Consider the following 18,606-nt stretch of genomic DNA (forward strand, 5'->3'; position numbering starts at 1 on the left):
CGTGTGTGGCAGGGAGTGGGGACGTCTCTGCCTGTGGAATTCCTGAAGAAGGCGTTTTCCCAAGTGTTTCCCAGATTTTTGTTGCTGTTCCATGTTGTGTGGTTGGACTTTGGGAAGATGCCGGAGCGCTCCTGAAGGGCGTCCTGAGCCAGCCCTGGTTTCACCTGAGGGTTTGGAGCTTTTGCTGCTGTCATTCCGTTTTCCCGGCAAATTTGGTGGCGCAGGAGATGTTGTGGAAGTTGGGAATGTCTTCCCTGGGCGTGCAGCCTTTGGGAAAAGGCTGGAAGGGAGCAGAGCAGGATTTAGCTGAAGCAATGCCAGAGGTGACAGGAAGTTTGGAAGTGCAAACGCATCCAGGTTTGTATTGAAAACAGGGAAATAGCGCTCCAAGGCTTCCCGAGGTTTTCCGTGTCGGATATCGGCCGGAGCTGCCGGTCCCTGATGGGCTCCATGTGCCCATCCCGGCCCCATCCTGGACATGGCATCGTGTGGCAGCGCCATTATCCATCTGTTCTGCTCCTGGTTATTCCCAGCTGGGATTAGGTCATGGAATCAGAAATGAGGGAGAGCGTGGAAGTGCTCCAAGGCTGCAGCTGGACAGATGTTCCCAATGCCCGCGCCGGGGGCTCCTGCCCACCCGCGTCCCCCCAGGACCAGCCTGGCCGCTCCTTCTTTTCCATCCATTAGGGATTGTTTTTAATGGGAAAAATACGAATTAATTCCATATTTGTCTCTGTTCCGGGCTGGGCCCTGTGGCCTCCCCTCCCTGAGCTGCTGGGAGCTGCTGCATGTGCATGGAGGGGGGTGTGTGTGTGGGGAGGGGGGGGTCCTGTCCCAAAATCACGGATGATTTAATTCCAGCCACGAAAGGAAAAGTTGGGAGTGTGGGATCAGCTCCCTGGTGTCCCTGGAATTTTTGGTTAAACAAAGCAGAGCCCCGGGGTCTCTGGGGCAGCCGGTCCAGGGTGCTCTGGCCCTTTGGAAAACCAGAGGGATGAGGAGAGGGGAAAAATCATGTGTAGGATGAAATCCTTTCCACCTCCCGCTCCGGAGATCTCTGGGAAAGGCATGGGAAGTTAAACCCCACCGTGCCCATGGAGCACGGAATGCCCGGCCAACCCAAACCAGGCTTTGTCTCTGAAGACCAAAATTCCTTGGAAATACCCGGTGGGTCTGCCCCGGGGTACCTGTGGGGTCGGGAAGGGGGTTCAGGATGTGCCCTCTGTCCCCACACTGGGCTGGAGGGGCGGGGACGGGGCTTGGGGGGAACCAAGGGCTGTGCTGGCTCTGGGCTCTGCTCCTCTGATCCTATGGGATCTGTGCCAGGGGATCCCACAGGAGCCGTGCCAGCAGGTCCATGGGATCTCTGCCCACGTGTCCCACCCGGAGCAGCCCTGGGAGCGGGTTAACGAGCCCCCACACTAACGACGCCGCGCACAGCCGGTGCCACCGGGCACGCTGACGATGCTGGGCACACTAACGATGCCGTGCTGTCTTTTGTCTCCTTTCCCTGCTCTGCCGCTCCGGCCGCCGCCGGCTGCTCTCTGCTCCTCTGTCCCTGTGTGACTGTCTGTCCTCTCTGCTTCCGCTCCCGCTGCCCTCCAGAGCACCGCCCGCCGGCCCAAGGTGAGCAGCACCGAGCGCGGGGGGCACCGGGCACCGACGGCCCCGTGGGTGCCAACGCCTCTCAAACTGTTGGGTGGCAACCCCGTCACAAACACGGGTCACTGGGTGCCAACGCCACCGCAGACAGGGTCTGTTGGGTGCCAACCCCACTCAAACACGATCCACTGGTGGCCAAATCCGCTCAAACACAACCCATTGGGTGCCAACCCCACTCAAACACGATCCGCTGGTGGCCAAATCCGCTCGAACACAACCCATTGGGTGCCAACCCCACTCAAACACGATCCACTGGTGGCCAACCCCACTCAAACACAACTCATTGGGTGCCAACCCCACTCAAACGTGATCCACTGGTGGCCAACCCCACTCAAACACAACTCATTGGGTGCCAACCCCACTCAAACGTGATCAGTTGGGTGCCAGCCCCACTCAAACATGACCCATTGGGTGCCAAAACCACCACAAACCCGATCCATTCGTCGTGAACCCCACTCAAACATGATCCGCTGGTGGCCAACCCCACTCAAACACAACCCATTGGGTGCCAAAACCACCACAAACCTGATTTATTCATTGCCAACCCCACTCAAACCTGATTTATTCATTGCCAACCCCACTCAAACCTGACCCAGTCATTGCCAACCCCACTCAAACATGACCCATTGGTTCCCAACCCCACCCAAACACGACCCATTGGTTCCCAACCCCACCGCGCATTCCCATTCTCCTTCCACCTCTTTGTGAAGAGCCCAGAGGAGCTCACGGGTCTGACAGGCTCCTCTGGAACAGGTCCAGATCCTTCGGGACCCTCTCCCAGGGTGGAATGTCCGTGGAAGAGCGTGAAATCCATGTGGCAGTGCCCAGGCTTTGCCAGGGGGTCCCTGCGGGGGTTGCTCCTCCCTGGCTGTCCCAGTTTGTGCCGGGTGTTTCACAGCGGGATCTGAGCGGGGTCTGGGCGAGCCTGAGGTGTTGGGTGGGCTGTGTGGTCACAGCTAGCCCTCGGGATTCACCTTGGGAAGGGACTCGTGGCTGGAAGAGAGGAAATGTGGGAAGGGAATCCTCAAAGATTGAGTTTGGAATCTGTGCCTGTGCCGGGGGGGCTGCAGGGAGGGCTCTGTCCTCACTGGATGCTTCCAGGACCTCGCCCCAGGCAGAGGCAGAGGTGGATTCTGTCAGCCCCAGGGCACTGGGATCCCATCCCGTTCCCTCGGTTTGAATGGTTCTTGTTCCTGTCTCTGCAGGGATGTCCTGTGGGACCTCCTGCTCCTCACGCCTTTGGCCTCATGCCTGCGCTGGGCAGGGAGGTGGAGGCAGGATCCTGGAATCATGGAATGGGTTGGGTTGGAAGGGACCTAAAGCCCATCCAGTTCCACCCAGGAGCACCTCCTACTATCCCAGGGTGCTCCAAGCCCCAATGTCCAGCCTGGCCTTGGACACTTCTAGGGATCCAGGGGCAGCCACAGCTTCTCTGGGAGTTCCATCCCAGGCCCTCCCCTCCCTCCCCACCCTCACAGGGAAGAATTCCTTCCCAATATCCCACCTAACCCTGCTCTCTGTGTGGGATTTGTGACCCCAAAAGCACCAGGAACAACAAACATCTTTGTTTTGAGTTGTATCTGGGAGAAGGCGCATGAGGCTCTGTGCCACCAAGATATTCCCTGTTTTCTGTGCTCAGGATCATCCCAGGAGGGCAGGCTGGGCCTATCCAAGGGGTGCTGGACTTGCTGCAGTCGAGTTAACTCAGATTTGCCTCCATTTTGGGCAAAATAAGGGCAGAGGGTGGATGTTTCTCCTTCCCAGCTGTGCCCGTGGGTGACACCACACACCTGGCGAACCCTCATGGCACCAAAAAATCCCATTTCCAGGGATACAGTTAAGGCAGGAGATTGAATTTACACAGCCAGAGGTGAGTGCTCCAGAAATAGGGTCAGTGAGGAGACCAGTGGGAGCCTGGGGGGCACCTGGTGCTTCCCTCACCCCTCTTCCCATCGCCTGCCTTCAGACAGGGATTAATTAACAGCCTCATAAGCGTTAACGAAGCAGCTCCAGCCCCTCCAGGCCCCGCTGGACTCTGGGAATTCACTCCTTGTTGATTTTCTTGTTGCTCCTCTTAAACTGAGTTCCCATCTTGGTGGGCTCTGAGGTTTTGCTGTCTCGCCCTCTGGAGCTGGAATGTTTAATCCTGGAATCATGGGATGGTTTGGATCAGGAGGGACCTTGGAGATCATCCAGTGCCACCCCCTGCCACGGGCAGGGACACCTTCCACTATCCCAGGCTGCTCCAAGCCCCAGTGTCCAACCTGGCCTTGGGCACTTCCAAGGATCCAGGGGCAGCCACAGCTGCTCTGGGCACCCTGTGGATTCCTTCCCCAATGGATTATCCATGAATTCCTCCGGAGCAGCATTCCTGGGGGTTCCCACAGTGGCTCGCACACATCAGGATGTCCCCACTGTCCCCACACCCCAGGTTTCCCCTGCTGGAAATGGGAATCTGGGAGCAGCACCTGCTGAGGCATCACGGAGGGAGGCAGTGGCAGCACCATCCCTTGGGATGTTCCCTCCTGACTCCCCCTCGCCTGTGCCGGTGTCTTGCAGCCCACCCGGACCCCCACGTCATCGGCGTCCGGCGGTGCTGCCGGGCCCTCGGGATCGGCCTCGGCGTCCGGCGGGGAGATGAGCAGCAGCGAGCCCGGCACGCCCGCCCAGACCCCGCTGGTGGCCCCCGTCATCCCCACGCCCTCCCTGGGCTCCCCGGGGGCACCCCCGGTCCCCTCGCCCACCAAGGTGAGCTGTGCCCTGCCTTGAGCGCTGCCCAGGTGAGCTCTGAGGGAGGAGAGAGAACCGCCCCCAGCACTGGGAGGAGGAGGAAAAAGGGAGGAAGAGGTGCCCTGGAGGGTCCTGGGGGTGGTCACCGGGCTTGGGACTGCCAGAGCTGGCCAGGACAAAGGCAGAGGCAGCACAGCTGGGAGGACACTTCTAAAGAGAATTCCCAGTGCACTTCCATCTCTTCCCGGGTCCCTGTGGGACACAGGTGGTGTCAGAGTGGTTTGGTGGGTGGGGGTCGAGGCTCTGAGTCAGAGCTTGATCCTGTTAAATCCAGAGGGTCCAGTTGGGAACGTCCACTGGTGTTGGGAGAACTGGGGTGGATGCACTGGAGGCCCTCCCGCCTTGGGATGCAAAGGCCACCTGGAGAAGTCCAGTATTTCCCAAATTTAGGGATTTCTAATCGTTACAGAGTTATTCCAGCTTTGATCTTTAAAACAGTTTTCCATGACTTCCATCCTGCTCTGATTAATGAGTTAATTAGAGCTTGGGAGAGATTTGGGGCACGAGGCCAGGGAGGGAAGAGCGGGAGAGGACAAAGCTCCGGGATTGTGTGTGGAAGGGAGAGCTGGAGAAGGCACCTCGGGGTGGGAACAGGGGCTGTCCCCACCCGTGTCCCCAGTTCCCAGAGCTCTCTGGGAACTGGTTTCTGTGACTGGCTGCAGAAGTGGCTCGTTTGGGGGACATCGGAATGTCCAGGCTGGGAAAGCAGCAGAGGAGGAATCCGTGGGGGGTTCCTGCACTGCGCGCAGGATTTTTCCAAGCCCTGTTCCTTGCTGTCACCTGGCTTTGGGATTTGAAGCTTTAGCCCTGTGGCAGCTGCCAGGGAGGGGCGGTCACATCCCCTCATCCCTGCAGCCCTTCCCTCAGGAATGCTGGCATCGGCCTTTCCCTGCCCTGGGAGCTGAGCTGCTGGAAAAGGACCTGGATCAGTTTTCCCTGAAGGGAGATCACCTGGGAATGATGTGGATGCTGCAGTGGGATCAGGCAGCCACAGCAACAGCCACAGCCACAGCTTCTCCCTGAGCCAGGGCCTCCCCACCCTCACAGCCAGGAATTCCTTCCCAAAATCCCATCTAACCTTGCCCTCTGGCAGTGGGAAGCCGTTCCCCCTTGTCCTGGCTCTCCATCCTTTGTCCCAAGTCCCTCTCTTGTCAAACTGCCCCAGTACCGATGACAAAAGTCAGGCCTGGTTCCGTGGGCTTCCAGGAACATCCCCGGAGCTCTCTCCAAGGGATGTCCCTGCTCCTTCCCTAATTCTTGGCTTGGTGGTGTAGGAGGAGGAGAATCTCCGTGCTCAGGTCCGGGACCTTGAGGAGAAGCTGGAGACGCTGAAAATCAAGCGGAATGAGGACAAGGCCAAGCTCAAGGAGCTGGAGAAGTACAAGATCCAGCTGGAGCAGGTGCAGGAATGGAAGAGCAAAATGCAGGAGCAACAGGCCGAGCTCCAGAAGCGCCTGAAGGAGGCCAAGAAGGTGAGCGAGTGTCCCTGGGAATGGGGCAGTGCCCAGAGAGGTGACTCCAGGGGGAATTCCAGCCCTGACAAACCTTTCTGGAAGGAGATTTTCCCGTTATCCAACCAAACTTCCCCTGGTGCGACTCAAGGTCTTTTCCTCTGCTCCTAATCAACATCAGGTGCATTTGGGAATCGGGGCTGAGCCGAGGTGGGACATGGCTTTCCTTATTCCCTCTCTTTCCAGGTGCTTCCCTCTTTCCAGGTGCTTCCTTCTTCCCTCTTCCTTCTCTCTCCAGGTGCTTCCTTCTTCCTTCTGTCTCTCCAGGTGCTCCCCTCTTCCCTCTCTCTCTTTCCAGGAGTTTCCCTCTCCCCTCCTTGCCCGGGTGCTTCCCTTTCCCCCTCCCCTGTTCCTGCAGCTCCCAGGACTCTATCCAAGCAGCCAAGGAGCGTTTCCTTCTCCCTGCCCTACTTTTCCAGGGTGGATTCCTGGTTTCTTGCCCCAGGGATTTATCTGTCTGCTCCAGTATTCCCTGTCTCCATCCCTTTCTCTTCACCTGCAGATGGTTTTCCTGCCAGGTTTGGAGCAGGGAAGAGGGGAGCGGGACACCCTGGAGCACTGGGCCGCCCCCTCCCATCCCAGATAAATCCATTGGATTTGGGAGAGCCTTGAGGGACAAGAATTTCCTGAGGGCTATTGTGGGGTCTCTCCAGAGTTTTGGGGTCCCCTCACCTGCTGTGTTGTCCTGCAGGAAGCCAAGGATGCCCTGGAAGCCAAGGAAAGGTACATGGAGGAGATGGCGGACACGGCCGACGCCATCGAGATGGCCACGCTGGACAAGGAGATGGCCGAGGAGCGGGCAGAGTCCCTGCAGCAGGAGGTGGATTCCCTCAAGGAGAAGGTGGAATACCTCACCATGGACCTGGAGATCCTCAAGCACGAGATCGAGGAGAAAGGTGGGAAGGGAGAGCAACTTTGGGCTTGGAGAGTGGGGAATGGGGGTGGGGTTTGGCGGGATATTGAGGAGAAATCCGTCCCTATGAGGGTGGGGAGGCACTGGAATGGATTTTTCCAGAGAAGCTGTGGCTGCTCTATCCCTGGAAGTGTCCAAGGCCAGGCTGCAGGGGCTTGGAGCACCTTGGTCTAGTGGAAGGTGTCCTTGCCCACGGAATGAGGTGGGAATGGGTGGGATTTAAGGTCCCTTCCCACCCAAACCAGTCCGGGATTCTGGGATTCTGATCCTTCCCTTCCTCCGCAGGCTCCGACGGAGCAGCATCCAGCTACCAGGTCAAACAGCTGGAGGAGCAGAATGCCAGGCTCAAGGAGGCTCTTGTCAGGTGGGATCCCACCTGTGCTTCCCAAAATTCCTTCCCAGGCCTCTAAGTCCCTAAGTCCGAGAGCACTGATCCCAATCCCTCTCTGGAGCAGCCCATGTCATCCTGCTGATGGATCTTGGATCTTTGCCGAGCTCTTAAAGCATCCACAGGGAAAGACAGAGTGCCTTGTCCCAGGGAATCAGTGGGGATGGGGACAAAATGAGCCACTCCAGACCATTCCCGTGCATAATTCCCTATGGATGTGGTGCTCAGTATCCCAGCAGCGTGATCCAGACCCTGCCCAGCCCTGGGATCTGCCTTGCCCTGCGTGATCCCACCTTCCAGGGCTTGGGGCTCAGTGGCTTTTCCTTTGGGATTCCACAACCAAGAAGTCCCGGTGGGACCCATCCCTCACTGGGGATGAGCTGGATTTGGGAACGTTGCTCATGTCCCCACCAGGGAGGGGCTGATGGGGATGGATGAGCTCCGTTATCCCGGCTGGAGCGGGCAGGGGGTCTTGGCTCTGCTGGTGCCCCCCAGGAGCAGCATCCCGTCAGTGTTCCTGACGGGACCTGTGGCTGTCCCAGGATGCGGGACTTGTCTGCCTCGGAGAAGCAGGAGCACGTGAAGCTCCAGAAGCAGATGGAGAAGAAGAACACGGAGCTGGAGTCGCTGCGGCAGCAGCGGGAGAAGCTGCAGGAGGAGGTGAAGCAGGCGGAGAAGACGGTGGATGAGCTCAAGGAGCAGGTGAGGGGCAGGTGGGACGGGATATTTGGGACCGTTCGTGGCAGTTTGGGGACATTTGGGGCACTGAGACTCCTGGAGAGCCACGTGTGGTGATACCACTGCAGGGACCAACACTCCTGGTCCCATACTCCCTAATCCCACATCCTGTTCCAGCAGTGGGGCTGTGCTGGCCTCTGCCTGGATGTGGGCACAGGGCATGGACGATGCTCTGTGTTCCCAGGGCTGCTCCGTGCCCGCCCATCCCACCTTCCTGGTGGGATGATGAGGATGATCCTTCCTTGGGAAGCTCACAGGAAGGATCCCTGTTCCCTGCAATCCCTCCAAGGTGGATGGATGGATTGGGATTGGTGTCCTGGCACTGGATGGATTGGGATGTGTGTCCTGGCAGTGGATGGATTGGGATGTGTGTCCTGGCACTGGATGGATCGGGATGGGTGTCCTTGCAGGTGGATGCAGCACTGGGTGCTGAGGAGATGGTGGAGACTCTGACGGAGAGAAACCTGGACCTGGAGGAGAAGGTCCGGGAGCTGCGCGAGACCGTCGGGGACCTGGTAAGGCAGAATCCCCTGGGATAACAGCTGCTCCAGGGGGGCAGGATGGGGGGCTGGAGTGATGGAGCTGCCCAGCTGCGGAGCCAGCGGGATTTGGGGAAGCTCCTCACAGGGCTGGGACGCAGGTGACCGTGTCCCCCTGGTGCCGCCTCCCCGCAGGAAGCCATGAACGAGATGAACGACGAGCTGCAGGAGAACGCCCGGGAGACGGAGCTGGAGCTGCGGGAGCAGCTGGACATGGCCACGGCGCGCGTGCGCGAGGCCGAGAAGCGCGTGGAGGCGGCGCAGGAGACCGTGGCCGACTACCAGCAGACCATCAAAAAGTACCGCGAGCTCACGGCTCACCTGCAGGTGCAGCACCCCCAGCTCCTCCTGGAGCTCACCTGGTGATCAGGAGACCCGGTGGGATCATCCCCTGGGATAGTGGACAGGCTGGGGGCTGAGTGGGTTCCTCACGTAGCTTCCCCAGGGACCCCCCCCCCCCAGTGCCTTCTCCTGCAGGGATAGGCTGGGAGAGCTGGGAATGTTCACCTGGAGAAGGGAAGGAGCCAGGGAGAGCTGCGAGCCCCTTGCAGGGCCTAAAGGGGCTCCAGGAGAGCTGCAGAGGGACTGGGGACAAGGGATGGAGGGACAGGATGCAGGGAATGGCTTCATCCTGGAAAAGTGGAGATTTGTGGAGATTTAGGTGGGATACTGGGAATCAATTCTTCCCTGTGGGGGTTATCCCAGCCGTGGGCTCAGGTCTCCTGGCATGGAAAGGAGCTGGGGAATGAGCCTGTGGATATTCCTGGATGGGAACACGCTTGATGCCTCTCCCTCCCCTCCACCTTCACCGGGTGTTGCACAAGGACCCCTCCCAAGGATGGGGCACTGGGAGGTTTGGGGACGGGGTCGCTGAGGGTCTGGGGTTCCTGATCTCCACGTCCCCGTGCCCCATCTCCCCGTGCCCAGGATGTGAACCGGGAGCTGATGAGCCAGCAGGAAGCGTCGGCGGAGAAGCAGCAGCAGCCGCCCCCGGAGATGTTCGACTTCAAGATCAAATTTGCAGAGACGAAAGCCCACGCCAAGGTAGGGCTAGCAGGAAACTCTGGATGGGCTTATCCATGCCCTGGGACCAGCTCCTGAGGCACCAGCACTGGGGTATTCCCAGAGTGGTGGCTGCCCCTGGATCCCTGGCAGTGCCCAAGGCCAGGCTTGGATCCACCTGGGATAGTGGGAGGTGTCCCTGCCCATGGATGGGGTGGGATGGGATGGGATTTAAGGTCCTTTCCCACCCAAACCATTCCCGGATTCTGGAGCCCCTCTGCTCTGGAGGCAGCTGGGAGAGCTGGGAATGTTGCCCTGGAGAAGGGAAGGAGCCAGGGAGAGCTGCGAGCCCCTTGCAGGGCCTAAAGGGGCTCCAGGAGAGCTGCAGAGGGACTGGGGCCAAGGGCTGGAGGGACAGGAGGCAGGGAATGGCTTCCCAGTGGGAAAGGGGAGCTTGGGCTGGGATGTTGGGAAGGAATTGCTGGCTGGGAGGGTGGGGAGGGGCTGGGCTGGAATTGCCAGAGCAGCTGGGGCTGCCCCTGGATCCCTGGCAGTGCCCAAGGCCAGGCTGGAGCCACCTGGTCTATGGAAGGTGTCCCTGCCCATGGCAGGGGGTGGCACTGGGTGGGTTGGGAGACCCCAGGCAGGGGCTGAGGCATTCTCCAAGGAACAGAATTCCCACCCTTCATCCCCCTGAGCTGGGCTGTGCCGGGGAGGCTCCGGAGCAGCCGGGTGACTCGGTGTCCCCGCAGGCCATCGAGATGGAGCTGCGGCAGATGGAAGTGCAGCAGGCCAATCGCCACGTGTCCCTCCTCACCTCCTTCATGCCCGACAGCTTCCTGCGGCACGGCGGCGACCACGACTGCGTCCTGGTGCTCCTGCTCATCCCACGCCTCATCTGCAAGGTGGGAATGGCTTGGGAGAGCCTGGACTGGGAAACGACACCTTTGTTCCCAGGGAATTGGGGGTTTGGAGTGTTTGCTATTGGAGGACTTCCCAAAGTTCTTGTGTGACTGTAGTGGCCATCCCTGGGGGAGGGGGGGATCAGGTAGGATATTGGGAAAATTCCTCCTGGAAAGGGCTGTCCAGCCCTGGCACAGCTGCCCAGGGCAGAGTGGAGTCCCTATCCCTGGGGGGATTTACCAGCCCTGTGGATGTGGCACTTGGGGACACGGTCAGTGGCGGTGCTGGTGGGATGGTTGGACTTGATGATCTTCAGGTACTTTCCCAACCTAAATAATTCCGTGATCCTAAAATGGTCTGGGAGAAGGGAAGGGCAGGAAGCAGGCGGGGGTGGTGGCTCAGCGGTCAGAGCGCTCAGCCAGTGCGGTGCCAGCCGTCACTGTGCAAGCACAGGTCACTTGTTGAGGCTGCAGGGGCTGTTCTCCGTGGCTCAGCGGGACACAGCAGGGAAGCAGGGAATGCCCTGAAGGATTTCCCTGTCCCCGCCAGGCCGAGCTGATCAGCAAACAGGCGCAGGAGAGGTTCGAGCTGAGCGAGAGCTGCGCGGAGCGGGCGGGGCTGCGCGGGGCCCCGGGGGAGCAGCTCAGCTTCGCCGCCGGCCTCGTCTATTCCCTGAGCCTGCTCCAGGCCACGCTGCACAAATACGAGCAGTGAGTACCCGCCCCTTCCCTCCCTCTGCGAGGCGGAATTCCAGGGATTTAGGGAGCTGGGCTGGGAAAGAGTGGTGGGATCGCTTTTATTGCCTTGGGATGGGCTCGTTTCTCTGTGACCCTTCTTTGTGTGTCCTTCCCAAGGGGTGACACGGGAAGGGATTTTGGGAGCCAGGCTGGAAAAAAAGCAGTGGGATCCCTTTCTCTTTGGCATCTGTGTCCTTCCCGAGAGGTGACACAGGAAGGGACTTGGGAGCCAGGCTAGAAGAAGGCAGCAGGATCCCCTTATTCCCTTGTGAGGGGTCACTTCTCCATGACCTCTCTGTGTCCCTGAAGAGATCAAATGGGATTTTGGGAGCCGGGCTAGAAAAAAGCAGTGGGATCCCTTTCTCCATGACCTCTGTGTGTCCTTCCCAAGGGATGACATGGAAAGGGATTTGGGAGCCAGAAAAAAGCAGCAGGATCCCCTCATTCCCTTGTGAGGATCCCCTTCCCTGTGACCCCTCTGTGTCCTTCCCAAGGGGTGACGCAGGAAGGGATTTTGGGAGCTGGGCTAGAAGAAAGCAGCAGGATCCCCTTATTCCCTCGTGAGGGGTCACTTCTCTGTCACCCTCCTCATGTCCCCCTGGGAAGGACCCACCAGCACCAGCCAGGTCTGGGCCGTGTCCCCATCCCCCAGACCAGCAGTGCCTCAGGGCTCCGATTCCCCACCTCCTGTCCCTGTCCCCTCAGGGCCCTGAACCGCTGCAGTGTGGAGGTGTACAAGAAGGTGGGGACCCTGTACCCCGAGATGAGCGTCCACGAGCGCTCCCTGGACTTCCTGATCGAGCTGCTCCACAAGGACCAGCTGGACGAGACCGTCAACGTGGAGCCGCTCACCAAAGCCATCAAGTACTACCAGGTGGGGCTGGGGGTGACACTGGGGGCAGGTGCCACCTCAGCTGTTGGATATCCTGCCTTTGGATCACATGGATCAGCTGGGATTTAGCTCCTTTCCTTTGGGTGTTGTCACCCAGCTGACCTTGGCTGTGTTCCCTGCTCCGTGTCCCCCCAGGGATGTGGTTCTCCCACCCCCACATTCCTTACTCCCACGCTGCTCACCTGTGGAATTAAGAACCACCGGCTCTTTTGGGGCACTGTTGTTACTTCCATTTAAAAATTGGCCCAAACCCGCCAAGTTTGGGGGGTTTTTTGGGGTTTTTTTTTGGGTTTTTCCACATGGATGCTGATCCTGCCGTTCCCACAGCACCTGTACAGCATCCACCTGGCCGACCAGGCTGAGGACTGCACCCTGCAGCTGGCCGACCACATCAAGGTGAGTGGGGACAACCCTTCCCTGATCCCTGTTCTCCACCTTTATGCCCCCCCTGGATCCATGTGGGAGCTGAGGTGCCCCTGCTGCCCCTGCCCAGTGCAGCTGCTCTTCCCCAGTGATGGCACAAGGGCTCCGGGGTCAGGGAATGGGGACAGGGGGATGGGAGGAACAGGAATAGGAGTGTGGAGACCCTCATGTCTCAGGGGGGGAGGTGGGCTGTATCCCGGAATTCCCAAGGGAAGGAGCAGCATCCTGCACCCCATGGAGTAAAACCTAAATAGACCAAAAATTGCCCGACTGCCTCTGAAATTCCTGCAGTGGTGGCAGGGTCCATCCTGGAATTCCTGGGACTGAAGCCCCAGTTTGCCCCAGTGTGCCCTGGGACTCCTCCCTGTCCCTGTCCCTGTCCCTGTCCCTGTGTTGAGGATCCCTGTGCCTGTGCCCACAGTTCACCCAGAGTGCCTTGGACTGCATGGGGGTGGAGGTGTGCCGGCTGCGGGCCTTCCTCCAGGTAGGATCTTCCTCCAGGTAGGATCTTCCTCCAGGTAGGACCTGCCGGCATGGCAGGGCACGTGCCAGCTTCCTGTTGTCCCTGTGTCCCTCTTTCTGAGATCTCTTCTTGTCCCCCTGTCTGAGATCCCTCTCTATCTGTGTGTCCCTCTAAGGTCCCTCTGTGTCCCTTTGTCCTTCTGAGATCTCTCTCTCTCCCCATGTCCCTCTGAGGTCCTTGTGTCCTTCTTTCCCTGTGTCCCTCTGAGCTCCCTCTAAGGTCTCTCTGTGTCCCCATGTCCCTCTAAGGTCCCTCTCTCTCCCCATGACCCTCTGAGGTCCCTGTGTCCCTCTGAGCTCCCTCTGTGACCCCATGTCCCTTTGTGTCCCCACGTTCCTCTAAGGTCCTCTAACCCCATGTCCCTCTGTCCCCTTGTCCCTCTGAGGTCCCTCTGTGTCCCCGTGTCCCTCTGAGGTCTCTCTGTGTCCCCAGGCTGGGCAGGAGGCAGCCGACCTGGCCATCCTGCTCAAGGACCTGGAGACGTCCTGCAGCGACATCCGCCAGTTCTGCAAGAAGATCCGGCGCCGCATGCCGGGCACGGATGCGCCGGGAATTCCCGCGGCCCTGGGCTTCGGAGCGCAGGTGAGCGGGGCAGGGACACCCCTCAGGCACAAACTGGGAGCTGTGGGATGCACTGGGCCGGCAGCAAACGCACTGGGGAAGCTGGGCAGCAGCTCAGGGTGAGCTGAGCTGGGATCATGGAATCAGGGACTGGTTTAGGTTGGAAATTCTCTCGGAGACCCTTGAGTTCCCCCAGCACTGCCAAAGCCAGCACAACCCCATGTCCCCAAGTGCCACATCCACACGGATGCTAAATCCACAGGGATGGGGACTCCACCCTGCCCTGGGCAGCTGTGCCAGGCTGGACAGCCCTTCCCAGGAGGAATTTTCCCGATATCCCAATACCTGGCCCAGCCTGAGGCCGTTCCCTCTCCTCCTGTCCCTGTTCCCTGCGAGCAGAGTCCGATCCCCCCCCGGCTGCCCCCTCCTGTCAGGGACTTGTGCAGAGCCACAAGGTCCCCCCTGAGCCTCCTTTGCTCCAGCCTGAGCCCCTTTCCCAGCTCCCTCAGCAGCTCCCGGGACTCCTTCCCTGGACACGATGGATGTGGCATCTCTGGATTTGTGTTCCCATCTCGGATGGAGACCTGGCTTCACATCCAGGACCCGTTTCCTTCCATCCTTCCCTTATTTTCCCCAATCCCAGCGACGCTCCAGCAGCCGCTGTCACACCGGGGCGTGCGGATTCCAGGAGTCCACGTGCCCGTGCCATTCCCACTCATCCCGCTCTGCCCTGCCAGGTGTCGGACACGCTGCTGGAATGCCGGAAGCACCTGACGTGGGTGGTGGCCGTGCTGCAGGAGGTGGCGGCGGCCGGGGCGCAGCTGATCGCGCCGCTGGCCGAGAACGAGGGGCTGCCGGCCCCGCGCCTCGAGGAGCTGGCCTTCAAAGTCAGCGAGCAGGTGGGACATCCTTCTGGGAATGGCACATCCTTCCCACCGTTCCCAGCTGGGAATGCGGCCGGGGAATGCCGCAGGGATGCGCAGTCCCCTGCCCTGTGCTGTCCCTGCGGCTCCGTGGCCTCGCTGAGGGGGTGTGGTGGGGGATCCCGTCCCTATTCCCGTATTCCACAGAGGGGAATGATCGCGGGGAATTCTTGTAGAGAGGGGGGAAGGTCCCCCCTGAGCCTCCTTTTCTCCAAGCTGAGCCCCCTCAGCCCCCTCAGCTCTTTTGCTGGACACGATGGATGTGGGGTCTCCGGATTTTGTGTTGATTTGAGTGTAATTACTGAAGAGACAAGGGGTGGATTTTGTGTAGATTTTCTGCTTCTGTTCAGTTTTGGGATGACAATCCTTTGATTTTTGTGTCGGGAATTTTTGGGGTTTTGTTGGTTGGATTTGCTGACGGAAGTGAAAAGGTTTTGCGTTGGATGTGGATTTTAAGGATGATTCTTAACCATCAGAGGGACATTTTAACCATCAGAGGGAAACCCCAGCTGTGGGATGTGGGTTGGGGGCTGTGAGCCCAGCCCAGGTCCACCAGCCAGATCCTTCCCATCCTTCCCAGATCTACGGCTCCCAGGGCATCAATCCCTACGAGTGCCTGCGCCAGTCCTGCAGCATCCTCATGGCCACCATGAACAAGATGGCCACGGCCATGCAGGAGGGCGAGTACGACGCCGACCGCCCGCAGAACAAGGTGGGCCGGGCTCTGTTCCGTCACTGTCCGCGGTCACCAGGAGGCTGTGGGTGACACGGGGCAGGGAGCTGGGCAGCTGCTGCTGTCTGGGATTCTTCCTAAAATCCCGGTTCTCCCGCTGGTCCCGGTGCAGCCCACGCCGCCGGCGGAGCTCCGGGCGGCCGCGCTGCGGGCGGAGATCACGGATGCCGAGGGGCTGGGGCTGAAGCTGGAGGACAGGGAGACGGTCATCAAGGAGCTGAAGAAGTCCCTCAAGATCAAGGTAAGGTGTTCCTCACTGATCCCTGCCCATCCCTCACCCATCCCTGCCCATCCCTCATCGATCCCTGCCTGTCCCTCACCCACCCCTGCCTTCCCGGCTGCTGTGGGATTCACCTCCACACTCCTGGTGACTTCCTGCCTATGGAGATGGTGATCCCAAGTCCCATCCAGATCTCCTGGGAATGTTCTTCCCCTGGGTAGGGAGGTGCTGCCATCCAGATCCTGCCCCTACCACGTTCTGGGGTGTGCAGGGCCAGAGCCGGGAGCTGTTCCTGGGTTCCAGTGTGGGAATTGGGTGATTTGGGGGCTCCCTGGAGCTCCCTGATTCCCTCCCTGCTGCTCCAGGGCGAGGAGCTCAGCGAGGCCAACGTGCGGCTCAGCCTCCTGGAGAAGAAGCTGGACAGCGCATCCAAGGACGCGGATGACCGCGTGGAAAAAATCCAGACCAAGCTGGATGAGACCCAGACGCTGCTCAAAAAGAAGGAGAAGTGAGTTTGGAATGGGGCTGGGGGTGTGGAGCTGATGGAGCTCATCCAGAGGAGGCCATGGAGATCCTCTGAGGGCTGGATCCCCTCTGCTCTGGAGGCAGCTGGGAGAGCTGGGAATGTTGCCCTGGAGAAGGGAAGGAGCCAGGGAGAGCTGCGAGCCCCTTGCAGGGCCTAAAGGGGCTCCAGGAGAGCTGCAGAGGGACTGGGGCCAAGGCCTGGAGGGACAGGACGAGGGGTCCAGGACGAGCAGCATCCCTGGCCTCACATGTCCCTCCGTGTGCTCTTCCCAGGGAATTTGAGGAGACCATGGATGCTCTCCAAGCCGACATCGACCAGCTGGAGTCGGAGAAGGTGGAGCTGAAGCAGCGCCTGAACAACCAGTCCAAGCGGACGATTGAGGGGCTGCGGGGGGCCCCGGCCTCAGGCGTGGCCTCCATCGTGTCCGGCATCGCTGGAGGTGAGTGACCGGCATCCCTGGACACGGCTGGAATGGGGCCGGGATGCCCTCCTGGCACAGGAGGTCTGGGCATGATGTGTGCCCGGGAATTTGGGAATGGTGCTCCCACAGCAGCAGCTCCTGGCGCTCGTGGAGCCGCAGCCTCTCCCACATTCCCAGCCCTGGCTCCCAGGAATCCTCCTGGCACATTCTTGTTCCCAAAGGAGCGGGAGCAGCCCAGGAGCTCTGTGCCAAACCCCTGGCTCTGGGGGAGCCATGCATGGGTCCTGCTTGGGTCACTCCCAGCTGCTGGGAATGGGGTCGGTCCCGAATGTGGCCGTGGGAGATGGGAGTTGCTCCAGCCACAGCTCCTCTCCCGCCCAATCCGGGGCTTTAATCCTGCTTTTTCTTGTCTCTCCCGGCCCCTCTCCCTGTGCTGCAGAGGAACAGCAGCGAGGTACGGACACACCCCGCATGCAGCCCCCAGTGCACGGGGGAAACAATATCCCAGGACACCCAAAGCCTGGGACACGGCTCCGTTTGGGAGCAGGGGAAGGATCCGGGTCCTGCTCAGATGCTGCCGGCTCTGGGAGTTCACGGCTGGTGGCTCCAGAGGGTTGGGAAGGGAGGGATGAGCATGGAACCGTGCCGGATGTGGAGTGGGGTGACGCCCACCTGGAGATCCTTGGGAAGGGGCTGGTGGAAGCCAGGACTTCTCCAGGGAGGTGCCACGTGTTGGTGACAGCACGCCGTGTCCCCGTGCCACCGTCACGGGTGGCACCGCTGATGGTCGGTGCCCATCCGCAGGTGTCGGTGCCGGGCAGGTGCCGGGAGGCGGCTCCGGCCCCGTCCAGGTGAAGGATTCACCCCTCCTGCTCCAGCAGATCGATGCCCTCCAGCTCTCCCTGAAACACCTCAAGAATGAGAACAACCTGCTCAAGGTCGGGGGAACGGGGTTTGATCCCTGTGGGATGGGATCCGGGCGCCATGTGGGATGAGCTGGAGAACAGGCTCCGACTGCCCCACGTCTGGTGGGCTGTAGGGGAAGGGGCTGACAGCAGGGTCAGCACTGGGAGCTGGCAATGCTGGTGGAACTGGGGGAACTGGGGGTGCTGGTGATGTCCCTGCCAGCCCTGGTCCCCTCTGTCCAGATGCCACTGACACAACTTGATTGATTGATTGATGGACACCCCATGAGGAATTGGCACGGCAGCAGCTAATCCAATTAACCAGCTATTCTAATGGATATTCATGGCTGTCATGGAGCAGCTCACTGGGCCACAACTCCCAAATCCAACCAGTCCCACTTGCAACCCCCATGTCACCTTCCCATGGGTGCCACTTCCCGGGACTGTCCCTACTCCCACCCCTGCCAGACCCACACCTTGCTGGCTTTAGCTTTTATCCCCCGATTTTCCGCTTCCACCCCATTTTTCCCCCTGCCCTCTTCTCCCCCTTACGTTTTCCCGGTGTTTGCCCCCTTTCCCTGTCCCTAACTGGCGTTTCCCGTGGATCCCAGGGCGCGCAGATGAAGATGGAGCTGGCCAGCCTGGCCCCGCTGCAGGTGCCGCGGGTGGCCGTGCCCCGCGACCGGCCGGGCGAGGCGCTGCCCACGCAGACCCTGTACCGCAAGACCACGCAGCTGCTGGAGACCCTCTACCAGCTCAGCGCCAACGCCAAGGTGGTGGACATGAGGCAGAGCAAATCCAGTAGGTCCTACACAAACATTCTCTGGTGCTGGGGGGGGGGCTTTGTCACCTCTGCGTTGTCCCTCTGCCCGTGGAGGGACCGGCAGCAACGTCTCCAACCGGAGCGGGGCTCGCTGTGGGGTGGGATCCAGGGTGAGGGCGCTGTTCTGGTGGCAGGTTTGTGGGGTGTTTGGGTTGAGGGGGACAATCCTGTGTCCCCACAGTGCTCAGCCCTGTCCCCCTGGCCAGGGCCATTGGTGTGTTGGGGACATGTGGCTCAGCGTCCAGCGGCTGAGCTGCTCTGGGGTGGTCCAGCTTCTCCCTGCTGGGGAGCCCCTCAACACCCAAAACCCCTGAAACCCTCCCTGGTGCTAATCCAAGGAGGTCAAACCCCTCCAAAACCCCACAGATACCAACCTGAGGTGGTCAAAACCCCGTGAAATCCCTTGGTACCAACCCAAGGACATCAAACTCCCCCAAAAGCTCTCAGGTACCAACCTGAGGAGGTCGAAACCC

General features: G+C 60.2%; 1 protein-coding gene across 3 annotated transcripts in view; it reads left to right on the plus strand.

Moving 5' to 3' along the window:
- Window positions 1-18,606, plus strand: part of DCTN1 (dynactin subunit 1) — a 49,175-nt gene that overhangs the window by 28,889 nt on the left and 1,680 nt on the right. For 2 of the 3 annotated variants that reach the window (XM_082282380.1, XM_082282381.1), the window contains exons 5-26: window positions 4,222-4,410; window positions 5,727-5,924; window positions 6,655-6,859; window positions 7,162-7,240; window positions 7,807-7,966; window positions 8,413-8,517; window positions 8,677-8,868; window positions 9,469-9,585; window positions 10,296-10,448; window positions 10,996-11,156; window positions 11,889-12,057; window positions 12,403-12,471; window positions 12,920-12,982; window positions 13,454-13,603; window positions 14,320-14,481; window positions 15,086-15,217; window positions 15,351-15,479; window positions 15,824-15,966; window positions 16,257-16,423; window positions 16,845-16,859; window positions 17,210-17,343; window positions 17,922-18,111. In XM_082282380.1, coding sequence (XP_082138506.1) covers window positions 4,222-4,410; window positions 5,727-5,924; window positions 6,655-6,859; window positions 7,162-7,240; window positions 7,807-7,966; window positions 8,413-8,517; window positions 8,677-8,868; window positions 9,469-9,585; window positions 10,296-10,448; window positions 10,996-11,156; window positions 11,889-12,057; window positions 12,403-12,471; window positions 12,920-12,982; window positions 13,454-13,603; window positions 14,320-14,481; window positions 15,086-15,217; window positions 15,351-15,479; window positions 15,824-15,966; window positions 16,257-16,423; window positions 16,845-16,859; window positions 17,210-17,343; window positions 17,922-18,111 — 3,082 coding nt within the window. The remainder of the gene's footprint in view (window positions 1-4,221; window positions 4,411-5,726; window positions 5,925-6,654; window positions 6,860-7,161; window positions 7,241-7,806; window positions 7,967-8,412; window positions 8,518-8,676; window positions 8,869-9,468; window positions 9,586-10,295; window positions 10,449-10,995; window positions 11,157-11,888; window positions 12,058-12,402; window positions 12,472-12,919; window positions 12,983-13,453; window positions 13,604-14,319; window positions 14,482-15,085; window positions 15,218-15,350; window positions 15,480-15,823; window positions 15,967-16,256; window positions 16,424-16,844; window positions 16,860-17,209; window positions 17,344-17,921; window positions 18,112-18,606) is intronic. The other variant, XM_082282382.1, reaches the window with a different exon arrangement.

Source organism: Coloeus monedula (assembly GCF_965178545.1).
Source record: "Coloeus monedula genome assembly, chromosome: 5".
NCBI classification, from domain to species: Eukaryota; Metazoa; Chordata; class Aves; order Passeriformes; family Corvidae; genus Coloeus; species Coloeus monedula.